This window comes from Branchiostoma lanceolatum, chromosome 3 (genome assembly GCF_035083965.1).
Source record: "Branchiostoma lanceolatum isolate klBraLanc5 chromosome 3, klBraLanc5.hap2, whole genome shotgun sequence".
Taxonomy (NCBI): Eukaryota; Metazoa; Chordata; class Leptocardii; order Amphioxiformes; family Branchiostomatidae; genus Branchiostoma; species Branchiostoma lanceolatum.
In genome coordinates, this window is record NC_089724.1 from 30,267,918 (window position 1) to 30,290,391 (window position 22,474).

Below are 22,474 nucleotides of genomic sequence, written 5' to 3' on the forward strand. Positions count from 1 at the left end.
AACTTCCAATTTATTTCCCCTTGTACCTCTTTCCTTATAATTACATCCTATTGTATACTGAGTACTTAGAATATTGTTTATTATAAATGCTGCTAAGATTAGTCGTTAACCGTTGTACTGTGGAAATAAGTTTGATTTGGGTAAGCAGGTGGCAAAATATCAGTGACCTTTCTATCTGACCTTTGACACCTAATGACCGCTATCCTTGAGGAGAAACGCCTGGCGTCTGGAAGTGTTTTGTCTGGAGAAGTCTCAGTTTAAGTACCATCAGAGAGCTTCATATTAAGACAAGACAAATGTCTTAGAACTCCAAGACAGACTTCTTGTGGAATCCATCCTTCTTGAGTCACGAATAAGGTGAGACAGTACTTTGTTTCCTTGGAATGCTAAAGATGGAGGTCAAGAGGTCATGCGGTGGGCACTTGTTACGCTGAAAACCTGAAAATTGGTCAACTTCGCCCCGATATATCCTACTTCACACTGCGTCCCAGTTAAAAAAGATAAATCGTCGAGGTGTTGCAACTCTTTCGGAGCACAGCGATACAGTGGCATTTTGAATACAACATTTAACATTCGGTCTACTCTCATCTCCCAAATAAACGTACTGGTACGTTTATTTCTTTTAGCCTTAAAATCCACCCAGTACGTTCTTATTTTGGACAGTACGTTTATTTTTTTTATTTTGGTGGAAAATCCATTGGGGCTTTGCCTAGAAATCCCCTTTATATCGAAATTTTAGTTTTTTTCCCATATTTCCCCGGTATTTTCTCCTAATTCGCCAAGTGGTGTAGATTTACCCGCCGCTACAATGACCCGGCATAATTTTTGTGAAATCCTGGCGGTACTAACATATCGGTCGATCTCGCTACAAAGTAAACATTGCTATTAGGAGAAAATAAGACGGCACACTGAAGTTTTAAAATGTATTCTTCATATAAACAACTTTAACAGTCTCTGTTTTAATACATCGTCAACCAAAGCACGCTAATCAGAAAACAAATTACATGTATATGCCAGCGGCGCACAGTGTTTCAAGTACGCATGTAAAATTACTAATGTGAGATACAGCGTTTCCCAAAAACCTTGAATATTGAAAAAAAAAAACATGTAAAAATTATGTCTTAGCCTAAAAAAATATGTATAATCTCTTTCAAAATACTAGTTTACCAATACGTTTCAATCCTACCGCTAATTTAGTCCTTCGAAAATTGAAAATTGCCACAGCAAAGACGCACACATGGCAGGGAGCCAGTGACTGAGTCCATGGGAAAGTTTCCCATGCAAATGATGCATGGAAGAGCTCACCTTGAAGAAGGGGAAACAGCTTTTTTTGATCTACAAATAAAGCTCCTTTGCCTTAGTCAGAAACTGTGTGTATGGCATTTCAAGAAAGGCAATTTTCTCTAGTTAAGTCTATACACAAAATTAAATTGCAATCTAGTCACCGTTATTATCACATAAAAATTATTTTAAAAAGATCACTCCTCCAAAGAGAGAATGCCGGAGTTTTCCAAGAATTCAGCGTGTAACTTTCTGTTAGCCCCGGCCCGGCTTGTTCTGACGCCGCTCCGTCTAGCTCAGGCTTTGATGTGTAACATGAGAACCCTGTAGTTTTTGGCTACATTGTACACGCCTGTCAGGTTTCTGCATCCAAACAGCAAATTTGTTGACAATTTAGTCTCTCAAAATGAAAGTTTTTGTTCTACATACAAGGGTAATTTTTGCATTTTTTTTTAATTATTTGGATTGCAACCAACACAACCATGGGCACTATATAATAATGTCCTTAATATATGATAATGTCTTAACACTATATGATAATGTGATTTTGTGGAAAGCATATAGTAAAACAAATCTTTGTTTCTACATGTATATGCAATGCATAATACGATAAATGGCAAGTTGAGAAAGAAAAAAAAGGAACATCATACATGTCATAGTTGGTCCTTTTCTATACGGCTTTTACAAATAAGTAATACTTTTACTGAGCATATATTCAGGATATTGTAATTTTCTGTTTAAGTTCTAAATGTTGATAACGTTACGTATATGGAAAAAGAGAAGAGTCTGAAGGTGTTGCCCATCCAAGTGAAGTGAGAACTTTGGTGACAACTTGTGTACTTTATACAATTTCCCTTGATCACTTGCTTCAAGTTCCAAGTAGAAAATGCATGTACAATGTCTAACCTTCATCAACGCATGTACCATGTATATTTTCACTTGTTGAATTTGAAAGCACCGTTGGTCCCCGGTTAGGGGTCATAGCGGGGAACCTATGCCCAATTTTTACAACAATTTTTGAATTATACATTTACGTGTTACAAAGAGTAGTCGTCCTTCCCAGTGTGAGTGGATCAAACCTTAGGCGACACTCCTGTAATCCACGCAGGCTCAGAAGGCCAACTTTTAGTCCATGGAAATAGGTTTGGTACCCTTGGTAAAAGTAGCTGTAGAGGGTTTTTTTCTAGGATATGTTGGTATTTCTGAGCTGGATGGTACAGGTAAGGGTTTCTTCCTTCTAATTGTGTTGAAAAATCAGACTTTCATCCATGTTTGTGGTGTCTGTAGGCAGTAGAAGTTTGGTGTTTTTTGTGTGATTATCAGGTACAGAAGGAGGTCAAAGGTCAATTTTTGTAAACAGGTTGTGCCGATTAGAAAGTTGAAGTTATGCTCTAGATTGAAACTTTAGAGGCCTGACACCCCTGCCAATGCATGTTTTTCATGGACTAAAACTCAGGTAGGTGACTTTTGACAGCCTGTTTCTTACATGATTACCATGTATCAAGATAAGAAGCTTGATTACGATCCTGTGGCCCTTACAGCCTGGTCTGGGTTGACATCTTGAAAACGTGATAGTCCTGTTCTGTCAGTCAATCTTTCCACATATTTGGTAAATCTCAATATATAAATCAAGCATAAATGAATAAAAAGAACCTACCTAGTACCTGCTTTATTATTTCCTTTCTCTAGGACAGTAGTAGCATGGACACAGTTCAAGTGTCAATTTGATGATCATTTTCCGGGGGGGTATGTTTATTCCGGGGGGGGGAGGGGTACGTTCATTAGATTTTGAAGATTTGTCCGGGGGTATGTTTATTTGGGGGGTATGTTTATTTGGAAGATGAGAGTAACTGCTCATTTCGGCGTGTTAATGTAACAATGTGCCTTTCTCTAGTACTAAGATAGTTACTTAGTTCCTGGAGCATCTTAACACTAGTTATATTCCAAGATCCTCATGTCTAGAAGTTGTAGCAGTCACCATTTTTTCCTTGTTCTTTCTGGGAAAGAGGGGGCGTTTAGAGTCATTACTCATTACTGAGTAATGACCCTTAATGGACTCCTGCCCCAGGACGTCCAAGTCAGGCTGACCATCTAGGCTTGATAATTGACCATTCACCATATTTGGGCACGGTCAGAGGGGATCATCCCCTAACATCTGGAGATGGGCACAGGAAGCAGTAAGTGCGTCATCAGTACTAGTGATTTGTCTTGAGAACAATGTACCCTTTTCTCAGAAATACTTACGTAGGCGGATAGAAGGTATATAAAGAGAACCGATGTACTAGAAGTCAGTTGAGAGGACAGTGCAATACAGATCGACGTCTTCAACATGTAGCGACTCCTTGTGTTTCCTTGGGTTGAGCGTACCACTAACATCGCAGCTATACTAACGAACTTCGTAAGGGACACAACATCAGCTACCCCCCCCCCCCCCTTACATTAACACCATGCAGGAATCCAAGCAGATGTACCCATGGGTGAGTTGGTTGGTGTCTCTTTCTCTTCATCTATCTATGAATTGCGCGCTTTCTTAGGGCCAACCTTCCACCACGGAGAAAGCGCGCACCCTGACAGAAGGGTGGGGAGGGGCGGAGAGACAGCTGTTGGCGGACGGTAGTACGCACGGTGTTTGGCGGTTTACAGACGGCTGGGTTCATGACTGCTGGAACAGTATTAAAGTTAAGTTGAAATCCTCCCACACCATAAGGTGTATAGGGCGGTGCCCATCTCCGTTTCATAGCCCTGGGCCACACTGTGGTGCAATCACTGCAGCAGGGGGCTAGTCCACTGGCAGCGGAGTGTGTTTAACTTCCATACTGTTTCATAAGTATGTACCATTTCTATAAAGTCTTTGGTATGACTCAATGCGCCTCTTGTCCAGAGGTGTCCTACCCGTAAGTTGACCCCGGCCTTCTAGTTCCAAGTAGAACCAGATGTGGTGAGTAACACTAACAGAAGAGCAGACCATTACACCACAGGTACCTTGGATAAAGTGTACATAAGGATGTTCACTGATCCAACTGCGCATGCGCAGGTCAACGATAAAGTTCCCTGAGGTATGAACAAAACACGTCTCGAAATTGTGACGCAAACCGATAGACGGAGACAATACATCCATACATGTATAAACCATAGTCGACTCAATAAGTGTTTACAATTCAGGGGCCTTCACTGGCGGGTGTAATAATAGTTGATGTTAGATTTGAGGGGCTTTGGTTACAAGAAGTTGTTCCACCAATGTGCTTCCTGCCTTAAAACGTCGTACATAACTAAGTTAAACTAACCCTTTTGACTTGCTCAAAATTAGATGATGGAGTCAACAGAAGATGAGCATCTAGAGTCAAGAGAGGAGTCCAGCTGTCCAGAAACTGACAACGGAGGGATAGGAGAACAACAACGCGACCAGAAACGTGGTCATGCTGCTAAAAGAGAAAATAAAAAGAAGCGGAAGAAACACAACTGTCCGCACTGTGAGTATGAAACGAGATATGAATCGACGATGACTCGACACATCAGGACCCACACTGGTGAGAGACCCTTCCAGTGCCAGCAGTGCGAGTATTCTGCTGCACGGAAGGGGCACCTGAAGCAGCATGTTTTGACAATGCACGCCAGTGAGAGACCATATCAGTGCACTTACTGTGATTATTCTGCAACACAAAATGTTTACCTTAAGAGACACATCATGTATAAACATACTAACTCCAAGCCTCACAAGTGCACGCTGTGCAACTATTCTGGAGAGGAGTCCAGCTGTCCAGAAACTGACAACGGAGGGACAGGAGAACAACAACTCGAGATCCACACTGGCAAGAAACCACACCAAGAGTCGTCTACATCAACCAGACGCGACCAGAAACGTTGTCATGCTGCTAAAAGAGAAAATAAAAAGAAGCGGAAGAAACACAGCTGTCCGCACTGTGAGTATGAAACGACATATGAATCGACGATGACTCGACACATCAGGACGCACACTGGTGAGAGACCGTTCCAGTGCCAGCAGTGCGACTATTCTGCTGCACGGAAGGGGCACCTGAAGCGGCATGTCTTGACAATGCACGCCAGTGAGAGACCATATCAGTGCACTTACTGTGATTATTCTGCAACACAAAATGTTTACCTTAAGAGACACATCATGTATAAACATACTAACTCCAAGCCTCACAAGTGCACGCTGTGCGACTATTCTGGAGTCACTAAACGGAGTTTGAAGTACCACATGACTAGCCACGTCGGAGAGAAAACATTCAAGTGTGAGATGTGTTCTTACTCCACCCATCGAAAGCGGTATTTGAAACCGCACTTAGCCACACACACTGGTGAGAAACTACACAAATGTGAACTTTGTGATTATTCTGCAATGACTAGAGGTATTTTGAAGCAACATATGACCACACACACTGGCGAAAAGCCATACAAATGTGGAATCTGTGGCTATGCGGCGGCACGTATGTCCACTTTGAAAGATCACATGACTAAACACACCGGTGAGAAGCCGTTCCAATGTGAGGAATGCGACTTCTTCACAACCAGAAAATCGAAGTTAGCTGAACACATTAGAGTACACACCGGTGAGAAGCCATACGTGTGTGAGGTTTGTGGTTATGCGGCAGCACTGAAGTGTACCTTGAAGCAGCACATTGCCACACACGCTGTTGTAAAGCCCTGCAAATATGACCTGTGCGACTACTCCGCAGCCAACAAATCAAACTTAAGGAAACACATGAGAGTACACACCGGTGAGAAGCCATACATGTGTGATGTTTGCGGTTATGCGGCAGCAATGAAAAATACCTTGAAGCAGCACATGGCCACACACGCTGTTGTAAAGCCCTACAAATGTGACCAGTGCGACTACTCCGCAGCACAGAGAGTATGTTTGAAGAGCCACATGGCCAAACATGCCAAAGACAAAAACTGACTGCTTGAAGGTCTGACGAAGTATGCTAGTGACTCAGCAACTTTGACCCCATTCATGGTCTTTTCTAGGTAAAAAGGAATTGCTTTTCCCTGCGTAAAAGTGATGATCCTCGCACTGACTGGAATTATAAGCAGATGTTAGATGAGACTTTGTGTGTTGCTCTTGATGAATATCTTGTATTGGAGGACCTTCGACATTTTGGGAACATTTCTAGACCCGTACGTTCCGTCGGTGCCCTAAATAGGGGTGTAACAAAGCTGTAACACAGAAACGTATCAGGAAGGATTGAGGACATGTGCAAACGGACAAGATTGATAGGTTCGATTTGCACTGATTTGCACATGGAACTTTACATTTGTGAACCCTTTTGAACCCTATGTTCTGTGCGTTAGTCTCCAAGCAGACCTACGGGTTGCAAAGACCGTATCCAACTGGCAGAAGGAGTTTTTATAGCAACCCTTGCTATAAAACTCCTTCTGCCAGTTGGATACGGTCTTTCTGGTTAGTATGTCGTTGGCTGTTTGTTGTTGAAAACCGCATACTTACTATTGTTGTTCCGCACATTGTGTGTACTTTTTTATTCCACTTGTTCGGTTCTATGTTGGCTCCCTTGTGGTCGCCTAGCGACATCCAGTTGAACAACAGATTGTAGCTAAACGCTAGCGATGTTATATCTAGAGTACGAATGTTATATCTACAGTACGATTTAGCTTCGTTAATACATTTGTTTAGATTGGGTATAGTTTTGGATATAGTAAGGTATGAAGCAGGTCTAGAGAAGGGTGGGGTTTTATGAGTACCCGATGGAACATCCATGTGATAAAACATGTAGGTAGTTGTTTTTTTTTGAAGACACATGTAGATATTAGATATAGCTTATAGGTAATTGGAATATAGAATCTGATATAAAAGGAATCTTGTGTTACACAGTCAAGATCTTGGGTGTACAGTGATCAGATTTTATTTTAGATATTTCTAAAAGGTTTCTTCTAAGCTTCTCTTCGTCTTAAGCCGGTTGTTCAGCGCGGGCCGTCAGGACTATCGGACGACATGTGGACCAGGTGAGTTAATGAGATCACGAATGAATGAATAAACGGGACTGAGTCAGTGAGTGAACGAATGAACTGAATCGATAGATTACACAATTAATGGCAGGAAATCATAAGACCACGAAACAAAAGACAGCATTGTTGATTCGAGTTATGTGTTACAACTAAGGAAATGCATTAAGGAAAGGAAAGGAAAGTGATCTCGAACCAGTTTAGCTCAAATGAACTCAATGAGCGGATGAGATAATCTTCCACTGGTCTTGACAGAGAAGACAGACGCTATGTACAGTATTTACAGGTTCATTGCAATTACGATATTGTAAGTGGAGCTGCCCTCCCATAGAGACCATGCTTAAGAGCCGGTCCTCTGTCGCCCAATGTCGTAAGCAGATGTAGGGTGGACTTTTTCGCTACTTGCTGTGATCGTATAGTCACTGTTACATTGTAAAATAGACAACGTGCATCACCACACGCAACCGAGCAAACGATATGCCAAGTTACATACCAATTTCGCAACGGGAATTGTGAGTTATAACTGCGAACATGTGCAGAGTGACCTCCTGTTTGTGTATAAGTATGGTGTCCAGTCACAGCGCGCATATGTACGCACGGAACGAGGCAGTGCACTTTTACGCACATCAATTTTTAATTTCAAGATCGCCGTGTGAAAATTGGAAATCTCTGGACCTTCAATCTTACCACACTTGTAGTTTGTAGAACGGAGGCTGTGACAAGTTAAAACGTTTACGCAGGGGATGAAAGATTGTTGAGGTATGTCTCTCAGAAAAGTGCCCGCGGGCCGCGGAAGTCACATCAGGGTACGGTATGTCATTTTCACAGTCAAACCTGCCTAGGCGACCACCCGGCCTTGCCAACCGCTTTTAATCGGTCCCAAATCCCCCCCCCCCCCCTTAGTAAAGCGATCTGCCCAAGTCTTGAAATCTGTATTCCAGATATGATCATAAAGATGGCAAATTCAGATTCAGCAGGTGCCAAAACCCCTAAGAAGTGTAGTATATTAATTTTCGATGAACCATGTGGAGGGTAATCTTGTATGAATATCTAATGAGTACCCGTTGACCTATGACCTTCGAGTAATGATTGTTAACGTTAATAGTCTGATAGCTATAGATCAGGCATGCCTGCAATAAAACAGCTGGGAGTACGGACGACACATGAGAGGGTACGGACGCTACAAATGGGGATACTGATGCTACAGATGGGGGTACGGACGCTACAGCAAAATAACTTTATTCCCGGACAATTGTACACGGTACAACAGCTACAGTTCGTCCTCAAACACAGAGCACTGTGAACTCAGAGGTATCTACATATCCACATCGAGTCTCCTGGACACTCAGTATCGTTAGAAAGAGTGAAGATCCTTGATTCGGAACCGGATTTCTTTGCAAAAGGAGTAAAGGAGGCAATCTACATCAGACCTACCTTGAACAGAGACGGGGGACGACACAAGTTATCTGGCACGTCTGACCCGCTACGTACCACGTTACGTGTCGCTGACGTCACGTTGCAGTTGCCGGGTTCATTCCGTGAACAGGGTTGAAGGAGTCAACCGAAAATTTTGGGTAAGTCCGAATTCCTCTAACAGTGTTGGACGAAAAGTTTAGTCTTGTTAATAACGTTATATTATGTATTTATCACTCACTTCTGTATTCAAATGCTTCCTGTTCCGGTCTACTCCTTATATTTTGCTATCTACTGGTATTTCATTTCATAATGCTACATATGTTGTTTTAGTTCGTTCCATTTCGTTCCATTTCGTTCCATTTCGTACTTTCGGGGGACCCCATGCGCAGTAAGAGAGCGGACAACAAAGTGCGCCTTCCTCCGATCCACAGGAAATCCCGAGGGACCCGGATGTAGAACCAAACTAGGAGAAATCTAGATAGCAGACAGATATGCAAAAGTCGTCTTTTTAGATAATGATTCTTTGCCTTCTAAGACAAAGAAAATCACGAAAAATCGTATAACAAAAGAATTTCATTACAATATTGTATGATATCACAAAAGTGTTAACATGGTTTCGGGCTAAAAACATTTGAAAAAGACTGGAAGAAATTTGGAAAAGATACGTTGGAACTGTGAAAAGCGAAACTAACAAAAAAAGTTTAGAAAATGAAAGGAAAATTCGCAGCACGTGTTGACACGACCATTGCAAAATGTGTTAAAATGAAGATATCAAAAGAATCTTTCATATTTAGTGCAGGTCAAACTGTTTAATTTCATAACTTTTTTGATACTTATGCCTAAGATGTGATAAATATTACTCGCACTTACACTTCTTAAAAAATAACAAGGTGAGAGATACCTTTATGCCTTACCTTTTGTTAGGTGATGATGTCGAATGAATGTCAAAACTTAGCACGATTCTACGTTGCTTTCATCTGTGGTGTTCTCTCTAAGAGACGCATTAAGTCTATGAGAGATGTAAATGTCATCATGTCCACCTGTCGTCCTATGGAAACCATCATCAGACACAATTCATATAACCCAGGGGGAGTCATAACAGATTTATATTAAAAAAAACAGTCTACACTCAACACAAAGAGTAAGGAAAGTAAATCTGATCAACCATATATCTGTTGTTATTTATTAGCTTATGTATTACCCTTTACAATTATGATACAATATTTGCAATAATCATACTAAAATACGCTTTTCAATAGACGAAACAGTGGCTAGTTTACACCTCAGGCGGTTTGTCCGGAGCGGCCGATATGTCTTGGCCGTCCAAAGCAGTCGATTTGTCTTGGTCGCCCGGAGCAGTCGATGTGTCTTGGTCGTTCTGAGCAGACGTTGTGTTTTGATCGTCCGGAGCGGCAGTCGGTGTGTCTTGATCGTCCGGAGCGTTCTGAGTAGTCGAAGTGTCTTGATCATCCGAATCAGGAAAATTCAATAAGACAGGACGTGTTAACGTTGTGAGTTACAGAGCACCGCCCTAGATTATGGAGGTGGTCTGGAGTTTTGATGCGATTGTTCTCGAGGTAGGAGAGAAAGTCAATGCTCACCTTTTTGAACTGATCTCCATTCCTGGTAAACTTGTAAGTGTTCTTCTCGGCTGGCTTCAGCTCCAGTTTCTTCACACACTCGCGTTCCTGATACCATTCCTTGGATAAACGTGATGTATGATCAAGAATGTCCCACTATTCTTCTGTAGGGAGGGGGCGCGGAAGTCGCCACCTTGGACGCCTGGGACGCTCTCGTCGATGTGACAAACTAATCTAACGAAAACTAGACGCAAATTGCGAGATACATGCTAAAATGTTCAACACTGAATCATAAATACTTCATAAACAGAATAGGCTCAATATGACCTCTGAAAGGCAAAAAATTACATCGTTTGGGAGCTCAAAAAATGCGCGTCCTAACTTCTGTTTAGTTATCAACCTGTCCTTGGTTCTGACAGGTGAAAAATGACTTACTTCTGAGGGGACAAGCATTTCATAGCCAACATGTTGATGTATGTATGGTTTAAATTTGAAACAAAACAAATCACCACTTTAGCGCTGCAAAGTTGGGCAAAAATTGCGTTTTTTGGCAAGGCTAAAACACTGTATTGGTTTGAGGTTGCCCAAGCCCTTCGTCTTCAATTTCTGAAACTTTCAAAGATATTCTAGATAAGCAGAAGAGTTGGTCTTTTTAGTCCAGTTTTTGTTTTTCCGTCACATTCAAGCACTTGCTCATAATCATGTCCTAAACTGAACCAATTTTCATGTTTTTGGTATGCGCAAATCAGGAAAAATGGCCCCAAAATTTGTTTGGGCAGTTACCATGGCAACAATTGGTTTTGAGCAGAAAGAAAGATATTTTGAGGGTGTGTGGGCCAAATACTATCACTGTGCAAAATATAAGCCCAATCGATTTTTTGACTGATGCCACCATTGTTTGATCGTTACAGACATTTCCCTATTTAGCCAATAAAATCATATCGATGACGTCATAATCACGACATATTACGTCACAACGATACCGAAAGAATTATTATTCTGTTACATGCACATTACTCCCTGCATATTTGGTGATGATACACCATACCGTTTAGACGTTATGAGTCCCAGATATCCAAAAAAGCCCAGTCTGGATAGAGTCAAATTAGCGTTTCTATTTACTCTAAGCAGGGCATTTAAGTCCTAGCAGATATAATTGAATTCACAATATTTGGAGCTCTACACACAGAAAAGAGCAGCACACATTTATTACGATACAAGAAAATCTTTAATGGCAACCATAAAGACACAACTACCAGTCAGCACATAGTGGACTAGTCCTACTCTCAAACCAACTTGGTATTTCATGTATGTCTGATACCTTCTCAATCTTCGTTCAAATCAAGATTAACTTCTATTCAACAAATATTACATGCGGAAAGTAACATCTCTTTGTATTATACAGTGTTTGCACCTACATACAAACACTTCTGAGCACACATGTGCATGGTCGCCGTCGGTCAATATTGACCATGGTAACATCCTAATTCACATCAGCCCTACATCATCGACTAAAGACTGGTTACTGGTGACGTCATATTCAGATAAAGCAAAAAATTCAAATGACATACAAGCAAACAAAAGCATCCCAGCAGTGTCAACACATCCCTAGAAACAACAGTGTCATGAGGATTATCCATACTGACTCCCAGGGGTAGCTTCATGCAATCGTGGCACACTGATGTCTCACAAAAAGGAACAATGTATAAGCTGACTCTTTAAAGATACAGGCACAGGCCAGTGTCATAACATTAAATGAAGTTAAAAGTGGGAATGGGGCATAGTACCCAATTTCCACAATGCATCATGAAAGGACTAGTGTAAGATATGGCACACCTCAAGTAAATAGATATCAACTACTGGAACACAGTGACACCATGCCTGCGGCACAGTGATGCAAGAAAATGGCTGCCAATCCGAGATCTAATCAACCTCCATCCCTCAAGCAGCTCTACTAGCTGCAGCTCATAACCAGCTCATGTACATGTCAAGGGAGCAACCTGGGCCTTCACTTCACATACGTAATGAAGTCTATTTGTGCATGCTGACTCTTCATCCCACATGTAGGGCAGATCAGGCATCCATGCAGCACATTCTGATGGAGGCGCATTGTTCCATGAGCCCCAGTTGTCCCAGCTGGTGCCCAGTACTGTCCCATCGTCCCACTTCCACTGCGGCCGCGAGTACACCGGGTACATGGGTCCTTGTTCGTGCGCACGCCCCAGATGTGACAGATATGCAACATGCGAGATGTAGACCGATCCAGACTTGTTGATTGGGGTATCTGGCTTTGACCTTTTCGACCAGGAAGTCGTTTGTTACCTTGTCCTTGGGCATAAACAGACGCCAGCCGGCAGTCTGATTGCAGTCGGACCTGGCATCAGCGATGTTCTTCTTGTCGGTGGGGGACTTGTAGCATATGTCTGGCTTTTCGCAGGACCATTCATAGCCGCTGGGACTGGCTCCGGTCTTGTCGCAGCCGGCTTTGAAATCTAGCATGAGGATGATGATATTTTATAGAAGACTAATAGTATTGGCTACAGGAGCACAAGGCCCAAACCCTCTGAAGTAAGTGAGCTGTTCAGAAAGACTGAGAAATGCAAATGATTTTTACACAAACAGCAATGCCCAACAGAACAGGTTGAAGAGTACATCTACTCGTGCATCTATAGACAAATCAAACTATGACAAATTGGTTGATGTTCAATAAACTTTTAGAAAATCAGGACTGGTGCAGAAGATAAAGTACCAGTATACATGTATGTTAGACTCACTCGTTAGGCAGAGTTCCAATGTGAGATTCTTGAACTGGTTCTGACATTTAGCATGTTTGTCTGCCAGATCTTTGAGCTGCTGCTGCAACTGAAAGATGACAAGCGCCTGGAGTAGATACAGGATAGAAAATGCTATAGTTTTTATATGTGTATGCTGTACAGTCATGTAATTTGAGCACCTACATTGTACATCTGTGTGAACTTAAATACATTTTAACTAAAGATTTTGTACTCAATTGTCATCACATAAAAAGACCCAAAGGCCACTTTAATGTTATGGGTTACATGAGGACTGGGACATCTCTTCCCCCTAAGTCAGAAACATCCTTTCCCCGTCGCAGACAAGCTAAACTCACTGTATGTGAACAAGAGTTCGGAAACCTCATACCTCGATAAAAAACTTTGATCCTTTGTAGATTTATTGTTTTATCTTGTCTCATTAATGATGCAAATGAGGCTGTAATTAGAATAATGTATTTCAAAAGATGATCTTCTCTACCAAAATTAAATACATTGTGTGAAAGCTTTTTTCTTTTGTTAGATAACTATGTTCAAATTTCATCATAAATGATGCAAATGAATGACTAGCAGATTACATAACCTATACATGATAATGTACACCTTCAATCAACTTACACAAGTATGTAATTCTACGATTATCATGACACTTTCGCATTAATCATGCAAATTGTGCATAATCATTTGCATAATTGGTATCTGTAGATGTTGCACCTGCCATTAATTACACATACCACATTATTTAAGTTCCATTGTGGAAAGTACTGCCAATATACATTTTCCTCTTTAATCATGCAAATCAAGTCCTGATTTGCATAATTTATATTCTATTATGAACATCTCTGTCTAAGCTACCTGTGTACTGAATATCATGGAAGTCCGTTGTTCCTTTGTACAGTTATTCTCCTTTAGATGTTTTGACATCAACGCTCCTGCAGTTCCAGAGTAAGCTGCTAGGGGACTCAGACTTACAACACTTGCTCCATGTATGACAATCACGTCGAAAATTCAAGACCATAGCACCTCAAGGAAAAAATACAAAAAACGAAAGTTCTGCTGCAGTACCAAGGTCACATAACAAGGGCCCAAAATCGACATCGACCTCTGTCTTCTCAAGACTAACCCACATACCAAATATCATCATAATCCATCCAGCAGTTCTTGAGTTGCTGACTACCAAAATTCGGAAACATTTTCATGTCAGGAATGAGGAGTTAGACTGACAAGCCAGGTCTTATTCATGAGTTGATTCGCCCATAGGCTTCATGCATGTTATAACACGTGTTTGACATGGGCGCGTTCGCAATGAAGCTGTAGGAAATACAACAATGTCGTTCGTTCCATGTTGAGAACATTTACCCTAGATTATATTAAAAAATTGCCAACAATTTCACTACAATCTCTGTTTATAGCACTTAGCTCCCCCACCCCAAAAATGCACTTTCCAGCGGTAAGCACACGACTGCATCACCACCGAAATGCAGGGATGGGCAAGTCGACGTCGCGCGCGGCTGTTTTTCTTCAGTAACAAACAAGCTTTCAGGAGTTTGACGCTTGAGATCAGTTGGGATGGCTAAAAGGAGATTTCCCACCGATATGAACACACGTTCATGCATACAGCCGTTAATTTATTTGGGGTATGAGACCTTATGAGTGAAGTGTGTTTCTCTACCACATTTTCACTGGAATGTACCCAACTCTTAGCAATAAGTGTGGCAAGGTCTTTGACGTGCTCAGGGTGAAATATTGGCAGCATGAATCAAAATAGATAATGGAGGCAAAAAACAGATATGGTTAAGTACCGGTCTGGAATATTCATTTCTAAGTCTTACAAAAGCTAGATGTTATTTTGGTTCGCTGATGAGGTTTGTACTAATTCAAATGTGACGTTTGTGGTCCAGCGCAGTGTATCAGTACTCACTCTCTATAGCTCAACTTGAAGGAAACCTACCTGATTGGCATCGGCTATGTTCCCTCCTTATGGTGTCGATGTTGATGTTGATCGAGCCGATCCCAGACTTCTCCCCTGAAGGATTCTGCGGGCCCAACATGAGGTCAGTCTGCTACAGGGTCACCAGGAGGATCACAAGCAGCGTGGCAACTTTCAGCAACATGGTTCAGGTTCTGTCCGTGCGCGAGGATCTGAAAACGACTCTCCCAACTGACGAAGTGCCTTGGTTCGACGGATTGACGCATCATACTCTCCGTTCTACCAGCATAGTGCTTAGTGTAGGTGTGACGCTTAACACCACCCTACATAAAACCGTCCGCAACTCTAGACTGCTGATATTCTCTAACATGACGGGCCAAGGATACCGAGAAGGCCGCTAGGTTGTTTATAAAGGGCCTGACATACTGACCTGTGGTTTGGACTGGGTGTACAAAAGAAACTCAAGACTGTTCTTTTCGTTCGGCTGTTTGGGAAGAACACCTGATAGTGTCAGGGTTGATGTAAATGTCATGTAAGTTTTATTCTATATTTCTACTTTGTATTATGATTAGGAATTCTTGCCATACTTTGTACCATGTACAATTGTCGTGCAATAAAGTTCTTCTACAACTTTTTCTAAAGAAGGGGGGGGGGCAAGTGCGCTCACCTCCATGCATTTACCATGCAGCTTCTTACCCAGGGGAGCAAATTCTCTGACAAGCATAGAATTCAGATCGACCACAGACACTAATGTCACACGTGGTCATAGTCTTCAACTGTGTTAGAACGTTGCTTAGCATTAGTAACTGCTATGATCGCGTTTCCGCGTCATGGAAGAGCAGTATCCAAAAACAAATGCAATACCAGGTGGTATTACTTGATACGGAAGGTAATGTTTAGTCGACAGTAAACAGAATATACATCATTTAGTTAAGGACCAGGTGACATTTGTCATAAGATCGATAGATATCCTTATCGGTGTTTGCTTCTGTCACATCCTGTATAGAATTTCTACATGAAAATCGTATGACGGCCTTGCTATGAATGTAAAAACGTATCTCCATCAATGATCAGCATAGAGAATACAAATGCAATGAGCAGAATTTTAGTAGTTGTGATTTTAAGAGTTTCGCTGAAATTTTATTTTGAAAACAAAATGTAGCCGTTACAAAAATAGGCATGACCGAATACATAGCTCTCAACCTGGAGAGGACACAGAGCTATACAGATACAGACAAAAAATGCAAGAGTCCTTGACTTTAAAAAGGATGAAAAAATATACAATTGTAAGCCACACCGTGCAGCCATGTTCAGATAAGGATGTCAATGTGATGGATATGGGTTAGCAAAAGTCACTGATTTGTCAGAACGATTTTCTCATGTTGTTCATCATGGAACAATAGCCATGTCGGGAACGCTTCGTTTGGTACAATCATATTTTGTGTCAATCTGCAACACGAACAAAATACAGCCATTAATTAGATACCATAGGGTGCATTGGGCTGTTCCAGGCCTAGGTTTGCAACCAGCCAGCTCAAGTTTCTGTGCTCCACCCAGAAGCCTCCTAGCATTGTTCGAGGGCCGAAGCTTTTGACAGGATAGTTTTAGCAAGAATGTTTTCCACCTTTCACAGATGTTTCTGTCAATAAAAATGGCACTATTGACAGGATGTTCCTGACAATAATAATTTCTCGGCATTACTAATAATAACACATCGCGGTCCTATTAACTCTAACCCTGGATAATCCTGTAAAATGGTGCCAAAAATAAGATGTATTTACGAATTCCTGAGCAAACATAATTGATTGGAATGATAAACAAATGGATGTTAAAAAAAAGAACACCCTGACCTGGATCGAAACCTCGGCCTTTTGTGTATCAGCCGACCACTCTAGCAACTCAGCACCGATTCTTTGAATGGAGGTGTACCGATCTAAAGCTATTCTGTGCTTCCTGTCACAGTAACACTATTTGCACCATTGACAGAATTGCACCATTGACAGAAACATTCTGCCAATAGCCATGCCCTTGTTTCGAAACGTTCATCAAATTGTAGCTTGATTACCAATTTTACTGTTCAAATACATTTCCTACTAATGTCTAAACGCTGAACATTGATTCAGACATTCAACACTTATAATTTTGTTCATCTTTATTGATCTAACACAAGTGTAATACATTTTCTCTTCTAAACAACGTGCATTTTTGAGTGTTCTATTGTTGGACTTTCGCGGGGAACCCAAACATCGGCCCCCGGTCCATCCGCCTTGACGTGGTGCGAGAGCCCGAATGTACCGATCTCCTAGTCCTGGGGTAGGTGGAACGTTCCTACTCTGTAACCTCGAATGAGGGGGTGGAGATTGGGTAGTCGCTAAAGGATGGACCACACACCCAGAGAGGGTTGGACATGGGGTTAGCTACCCCACTCTGTAAAAACTACAATTGCTACAGAAACCGTCCAGAATCTACCAGTGTTATTGCAGACGAGTGCTGTGACTCAAGACTCTCGACCTGGGGAGGAGCTTGAAGGCATGAAGGATAGAATCCCGACAGATCAGCCCTCGGATGCCTTGTCATCGAATACCCACCATCATTGGATGAGTTGGGAGGGAAGAAAGTGGAGGAAAGATGGCATAGAAACGACAACACCATGCGATGACAATATTTTGAAGATGAAGAAGACATTAAGGATCGTATGTTGGAATGTGAGAACGCTATATAGTAGTGGAAAACTAGCAAATGCAATCAAGGTAATGAATGACTACAACCTCGAAATCTTTGGCATGAGTGAGACGGGATGGACAGGTCAAGACAAGATAGTGTCAGACAATATGACATTCATCTACTCTGGAGGAGAGCATCATCAATTTGGTGTGGGTCTTCTACTAGCACAAGCGGGCAAGCAAGGCACTCATTAGTTGGCAACCTGTATCAGACAGAATTACAACGTAAGACAACGTAAAAAAATGCGAAGTCATGGGCATCAACACAGTCGCTCCACCAGTCATCAAAATTGAGGATACAGCTGTTAAAGTGACAGACGCATTTACATATTTAGGCAGCACAATCACAGCAAATGGACATAGTCACAATGAAATCATGACAAGAATCGGGAAAGCCAGCTCAGCCTTTGGGAAAATACAAAAAGTGCTGAAGACTGGAGTGCTGAACCTACAGAACAAAATAAGCATCTACCAAGCAATAGTACTGTCAATACTGCTGTATGGGAGCGAAAGTTGGCAAGTGTATGCAGCTGACCAAAAGCGCCTGAATGCCTTCCACACAAAATGTCTCAGAAAAATACTAGGCATCTCATACAGGGACAGAGTAACAAACAAAGAAGTCTACCGCAGAACAAGCCAAAGAGAAGTGGCAGACATGGTGAGGGAAAGAAGATTAAGATGGCTAGGCCATGTCCTGCGGATGGAAGGAAACAGAACAGCAAAGAAGATCCTAGACTGGAAGCCACCCGGTGGAAGAAGAAGCAGAGGAAGGCCTAGACTAACCTGGAAAGCAAACGTGGAGAAAGATCTTGAGGCAGTTGGCAGCTCCTGGTATAGGGCAGTGAGGGAGGCGCAGCAACGTGACAGGTGGAGAAGGACGGCCCGATGTGCCTCAAAGGCACGGGCGGAACTAAGGTGCTAAGGTAAGGTGCTATTGTTGGAACGTAATGAAATTGTGGACTGAACTGTCGTTAACTTTCAGATTTAAGAACGTATGTCGCTCTTTTGTCTGACGTAATTCGGAGTACACTATAGCAAGTGCCATGATAAACAATATACTTCACACGACTGCAAGTTATCGACAGATCACATTGCATGGTTTAGAAAAAGGTCGTATACATACATACACACATATATATATGTATGATCAAGATCATGTATATACAAGCTATACGATAATATCTAATCTCCAAGCAGATCTACACGGGGCGCCGAAAATCATAGTCAAGTCAAGTTTATTGCACAACAATTGCATCAGGTACAATGTACGGCAAATAAAATGGAATATTAACAACTTCGGACTATTTATACTAGTGTACTAACCTAACATCATTACTCGATACATAAGATAATGGCGTGATATATTTCACGTTATGGCACGGCTTCTCTTTTGCATAGCATTATATATGAATTGGCCTAGGTAGACAGATACAGAGTCAGGACATGACAGAAGTACATTTAATATTTCTCTACTTGTTCCAGGTAGTGTTATTTCCTTCTTACATGTAATCATCAGTCTTTTCCTTTCTTCATTATAAGATGGACATATCATAAGGAAATAGTATTCATCTTCAATATTTTCTTTGCAGGTGGGACACATTCTCTTTTCGGCTGGTATATTTTTGTGACGACCCTTTTCAATTTCTAAGCAATGCGCACCAATTCTCAGTCTTGTTATGCTATTTGTAAAGGATTTGTTTTGAACTGCCAAAAGATAATTCTCCAGAGAGAAGGTTGTCTTAATTTTCGAATATGTTCTAAGTTTACTAAAACTCCTAATCTTTTGTCTCCAGTTGGAAAGAAATGTGTCCTTCAGACGTTTCTTGAACATGTTACCAAAATAGTTGGCGTTGACATTAGGGTTAAGCCAAATATTTTGGAAACCATGTCTTGACAGTATATCTTGTACATGGGTACTCCAGTCGTGTTCTTGTATAACAGCAGTGTCGTATGCTTTTTTAACAATTCTTTCGTTAGACATGTTATGTAATCTTAGCCAATATTTAATCAGTCGTGTTTGAGTGTCTATATACAATGGAAACATACCCAACTCTCCTATTACAGCAGCATTAACAGAACTTCTAGGAACACGAAGCAATATCTTACAGTAGTTAATCAATACATGTTCTAAATCGGGAATCTCATAAGAAACAGTAGGTTGTTCTAATGCAACATTTTCATTTCTCAATACGTTTGATTGATATACAACATTCTGCTTATCAGTATATTTCCTAAATCGAACAAGAACAGGACGAATACTGATATATCAGTTTTCTTTCCAACACGGGTAGCCTTTAGTATGCTAGTATTTACATCTGGTCCCAGTAACGGGGAAAGGATGTTATATATTTGTTCTCTAATATTTTCATTCGGATATTCCTTTATTCCTTTTAAGATGAGCTCTTTTCCTTTAGCGTTTGTTCCCAGTATTTCCCCGTAATAGAGCAAAATCGGCCTGACGAGACTTTTGAATAAATCTAGAGCGAGAGAAATTGACGGATTATGATTTGATGCCAGCAATGCTTTAAGTTAAAAAGAGGCCCGCAGTGCTTTAACTCTAAGTTGTCTATTGGCACGATGGAATGATCCTGATGGTGTGATGTCTACTCCTAAGTATGTGTAACAGTTTGAGAAGTTTATAGTTTGTCCTTGTGATTGAAAGGGAGAGCGTTTATTGTTACTAGCTCGCCCAGTTTTGGAAAATATCATTACTTTGGTTTTTCCTCTATTAATAGATAGTTTCCAAGTGGAACAAAATGTATCTAGTCTTTCTAGACATTGTTTCAGACCTGCTTCTGATTGTGAAACGAGCACAAGGTCATCTGCCCAGAGGAGACTACTTATGGGAGTATCTTTTAAGGTTATAGGGTCGCATAATGGTGATGTTAATGTAGCTGGAAGGTCATTTACAAATAGATTAAAAAGGAGTGGGCTCAAACTGCAACCTTGACGTACACCACAAGATGATTTGAAGTAATCTGAGAGACCAAGGGATGTCTTCACACAATATTCTATATTACTGTACATTGATTGTAGAATTTTGAAGAAATTTCCACCGATACCTGAGGATAAGACTTTGTAGAATAAACCATTTCTCCACACAGAATCAAAGGCTTTTCTGAAGTCCACAAAACATGTGTATAATTTTCCTCCGGGTACAGATAGCTGTTTATCTATAAGAGTTTTCAGCACAAAGATGTTATCACTAGTCCGGAAGTCCTTTCGAAATCCAGACTGAAAGGGGGACAAAATATTGTTGTTTTCTAGAAGTCGCTGTAGACGGTTGCTCAGTATTAGTGTGAATAATATGCCTACACAGCTAGAAATGGCAATTCCTCTATAGTTTGACGGGTTCGATACATTGCCACTCTTATGTATTGGTGCGAGAATGCTCTGGCTCCATTGTTGTGGGAAATTTCCAGAGTTAAGAACTACATTAAAGAGTTTTCGTAATGGTTGTATAAGTTGTGTATTGCTATATTTCAACATTTCATTTAAGACAGAATCTGTTCCACATGCTTTGCTACATTTCAATTTACCCAGCCCCTTTATAATTTCCTCTGCTGAAATGTCGGAGTCCAGAGGTTTTTCTGTTAGTTTCTCTAGATTGTTGATAATGTTGTCTGTAATATTGTCTGTGGGTTTGTTACTTGCAGAATGTGTATCAGTGTTTTTGTTTGTCGTCTTTAAAAGTTCAGGATTCACCTGGGAAACATGTTGATGAAAATCTTTATCAGATTCGTTACTTTCAACGAGGTCATTTACATTTTTGAAGTGAGCTCTCCACTCTTCGGGGCTAATGTTATGGTCCATGTCCTGTTTATCACTTTCATCCTGCTTTTGTAGCTTCAACTCCCTCCAGAACTTTTGTGGATTTTCTTTGCTGAGCTTGCTTAGCTTGTGCCATTTCCTTTCCTTGAAAAGTCGCTTTTCTGTTTTGATTTTCTTCTTGTAAATTTTTAGATTGCAGAAATACGCTTGGCGAATATCGAGTCTCCATGGACATTTTCAAAACTGAGAAGCTATGTTATTGATTTTGCGTTTTAGAGAGGCGCATGATGGGGTGTACCATGGTTTCCATTTCTTTTTCTTTTTTCTTTTGTTCCTGAAGGTGATTTTTCGCAGGGATTTGTCGGCCACATGTGTGATAATGCCGGCAATTTCTTTTACTGCACTGTCCACATTGCAGAATGATTTATCCATAAACTTTTTTATGTCATTTAATATTGATGGATTATGGAGCGCTTCTGAGAATTTTTCTTTTGAGTCATCATCCCAGACGTACTTGGTCGGCAGAGGATGTGTTGGGATATGAACTTGTTTGATGTACGGGGAATAGTTTGTTGAAATTGAACAAGTAAGCAAACAATGGTCTGAAAACACAGATAGATCATTCACTTTCAAATATTGGACTTTGGGAAGAATTTCCGAACTAACAATGAAGTAATCAACCACGCTAGAACCATTGTACTTGTGGCAGGTTAATTTACCGGATAGGTCTCCTGGAACTCGGCCATTTAGGATAACCATGTTGGCTGCTGAACAAAGATCAATTAGGTTATTTCCATATCTATTCATCCCTTTGTCAAAGCTCGACCTGTGAGGCATGTCTTCTTTTATATCTATGAAATCGTGGTTCAATCATATATGCTAGCCAGAGAAGCTCCAGGGGCTGACTGGAGCTTCTCTGGCTGACTGGAGCTTCTCTGGCTAGCATATACGATTTTCGGCGCCCCGTGTAGATCTGCTTGGAGATTAGATAATATATGC

At 41.2% G+C, this 22,474-nt stretch overlaps 1 protein-coding gene across 1 annotated transcript; it reads left to right on the top strand.

The window, feature by feature from the left end:
- Positions 1-215: 215 nt before the first annotated feature.
- Positions 216-7,117, top strand: LOC136431368 (zinc finger protein 658B-like). Its single transcript, XM_066422711.1, has 2 exons — positions 216-357; positions 4,589-7,117. Exon 2 carries the CDS (start codon positions 4,589-4,591, stop codon positions 6,200-6,202), a length of 1,614 nt encoding a protein of 537 aa, XP_066278808.1. The 5' UTR covers positions 216-357; the 3' UTR covers positions 6,203-7,117.
- Positions 7,118-22,474: the final 15,357 nt, after the last annotated feature.

Bases quoted from the DNA above. Each gene is read 5' to 3' on its own strand.
- LOC136431368 (XM_066422711.1), top strand. From the start codon at position 4,589: ATGATGGAGTCAACAGAAGATGAGCATCTAGAGTCAAGAGAGGAGTCC.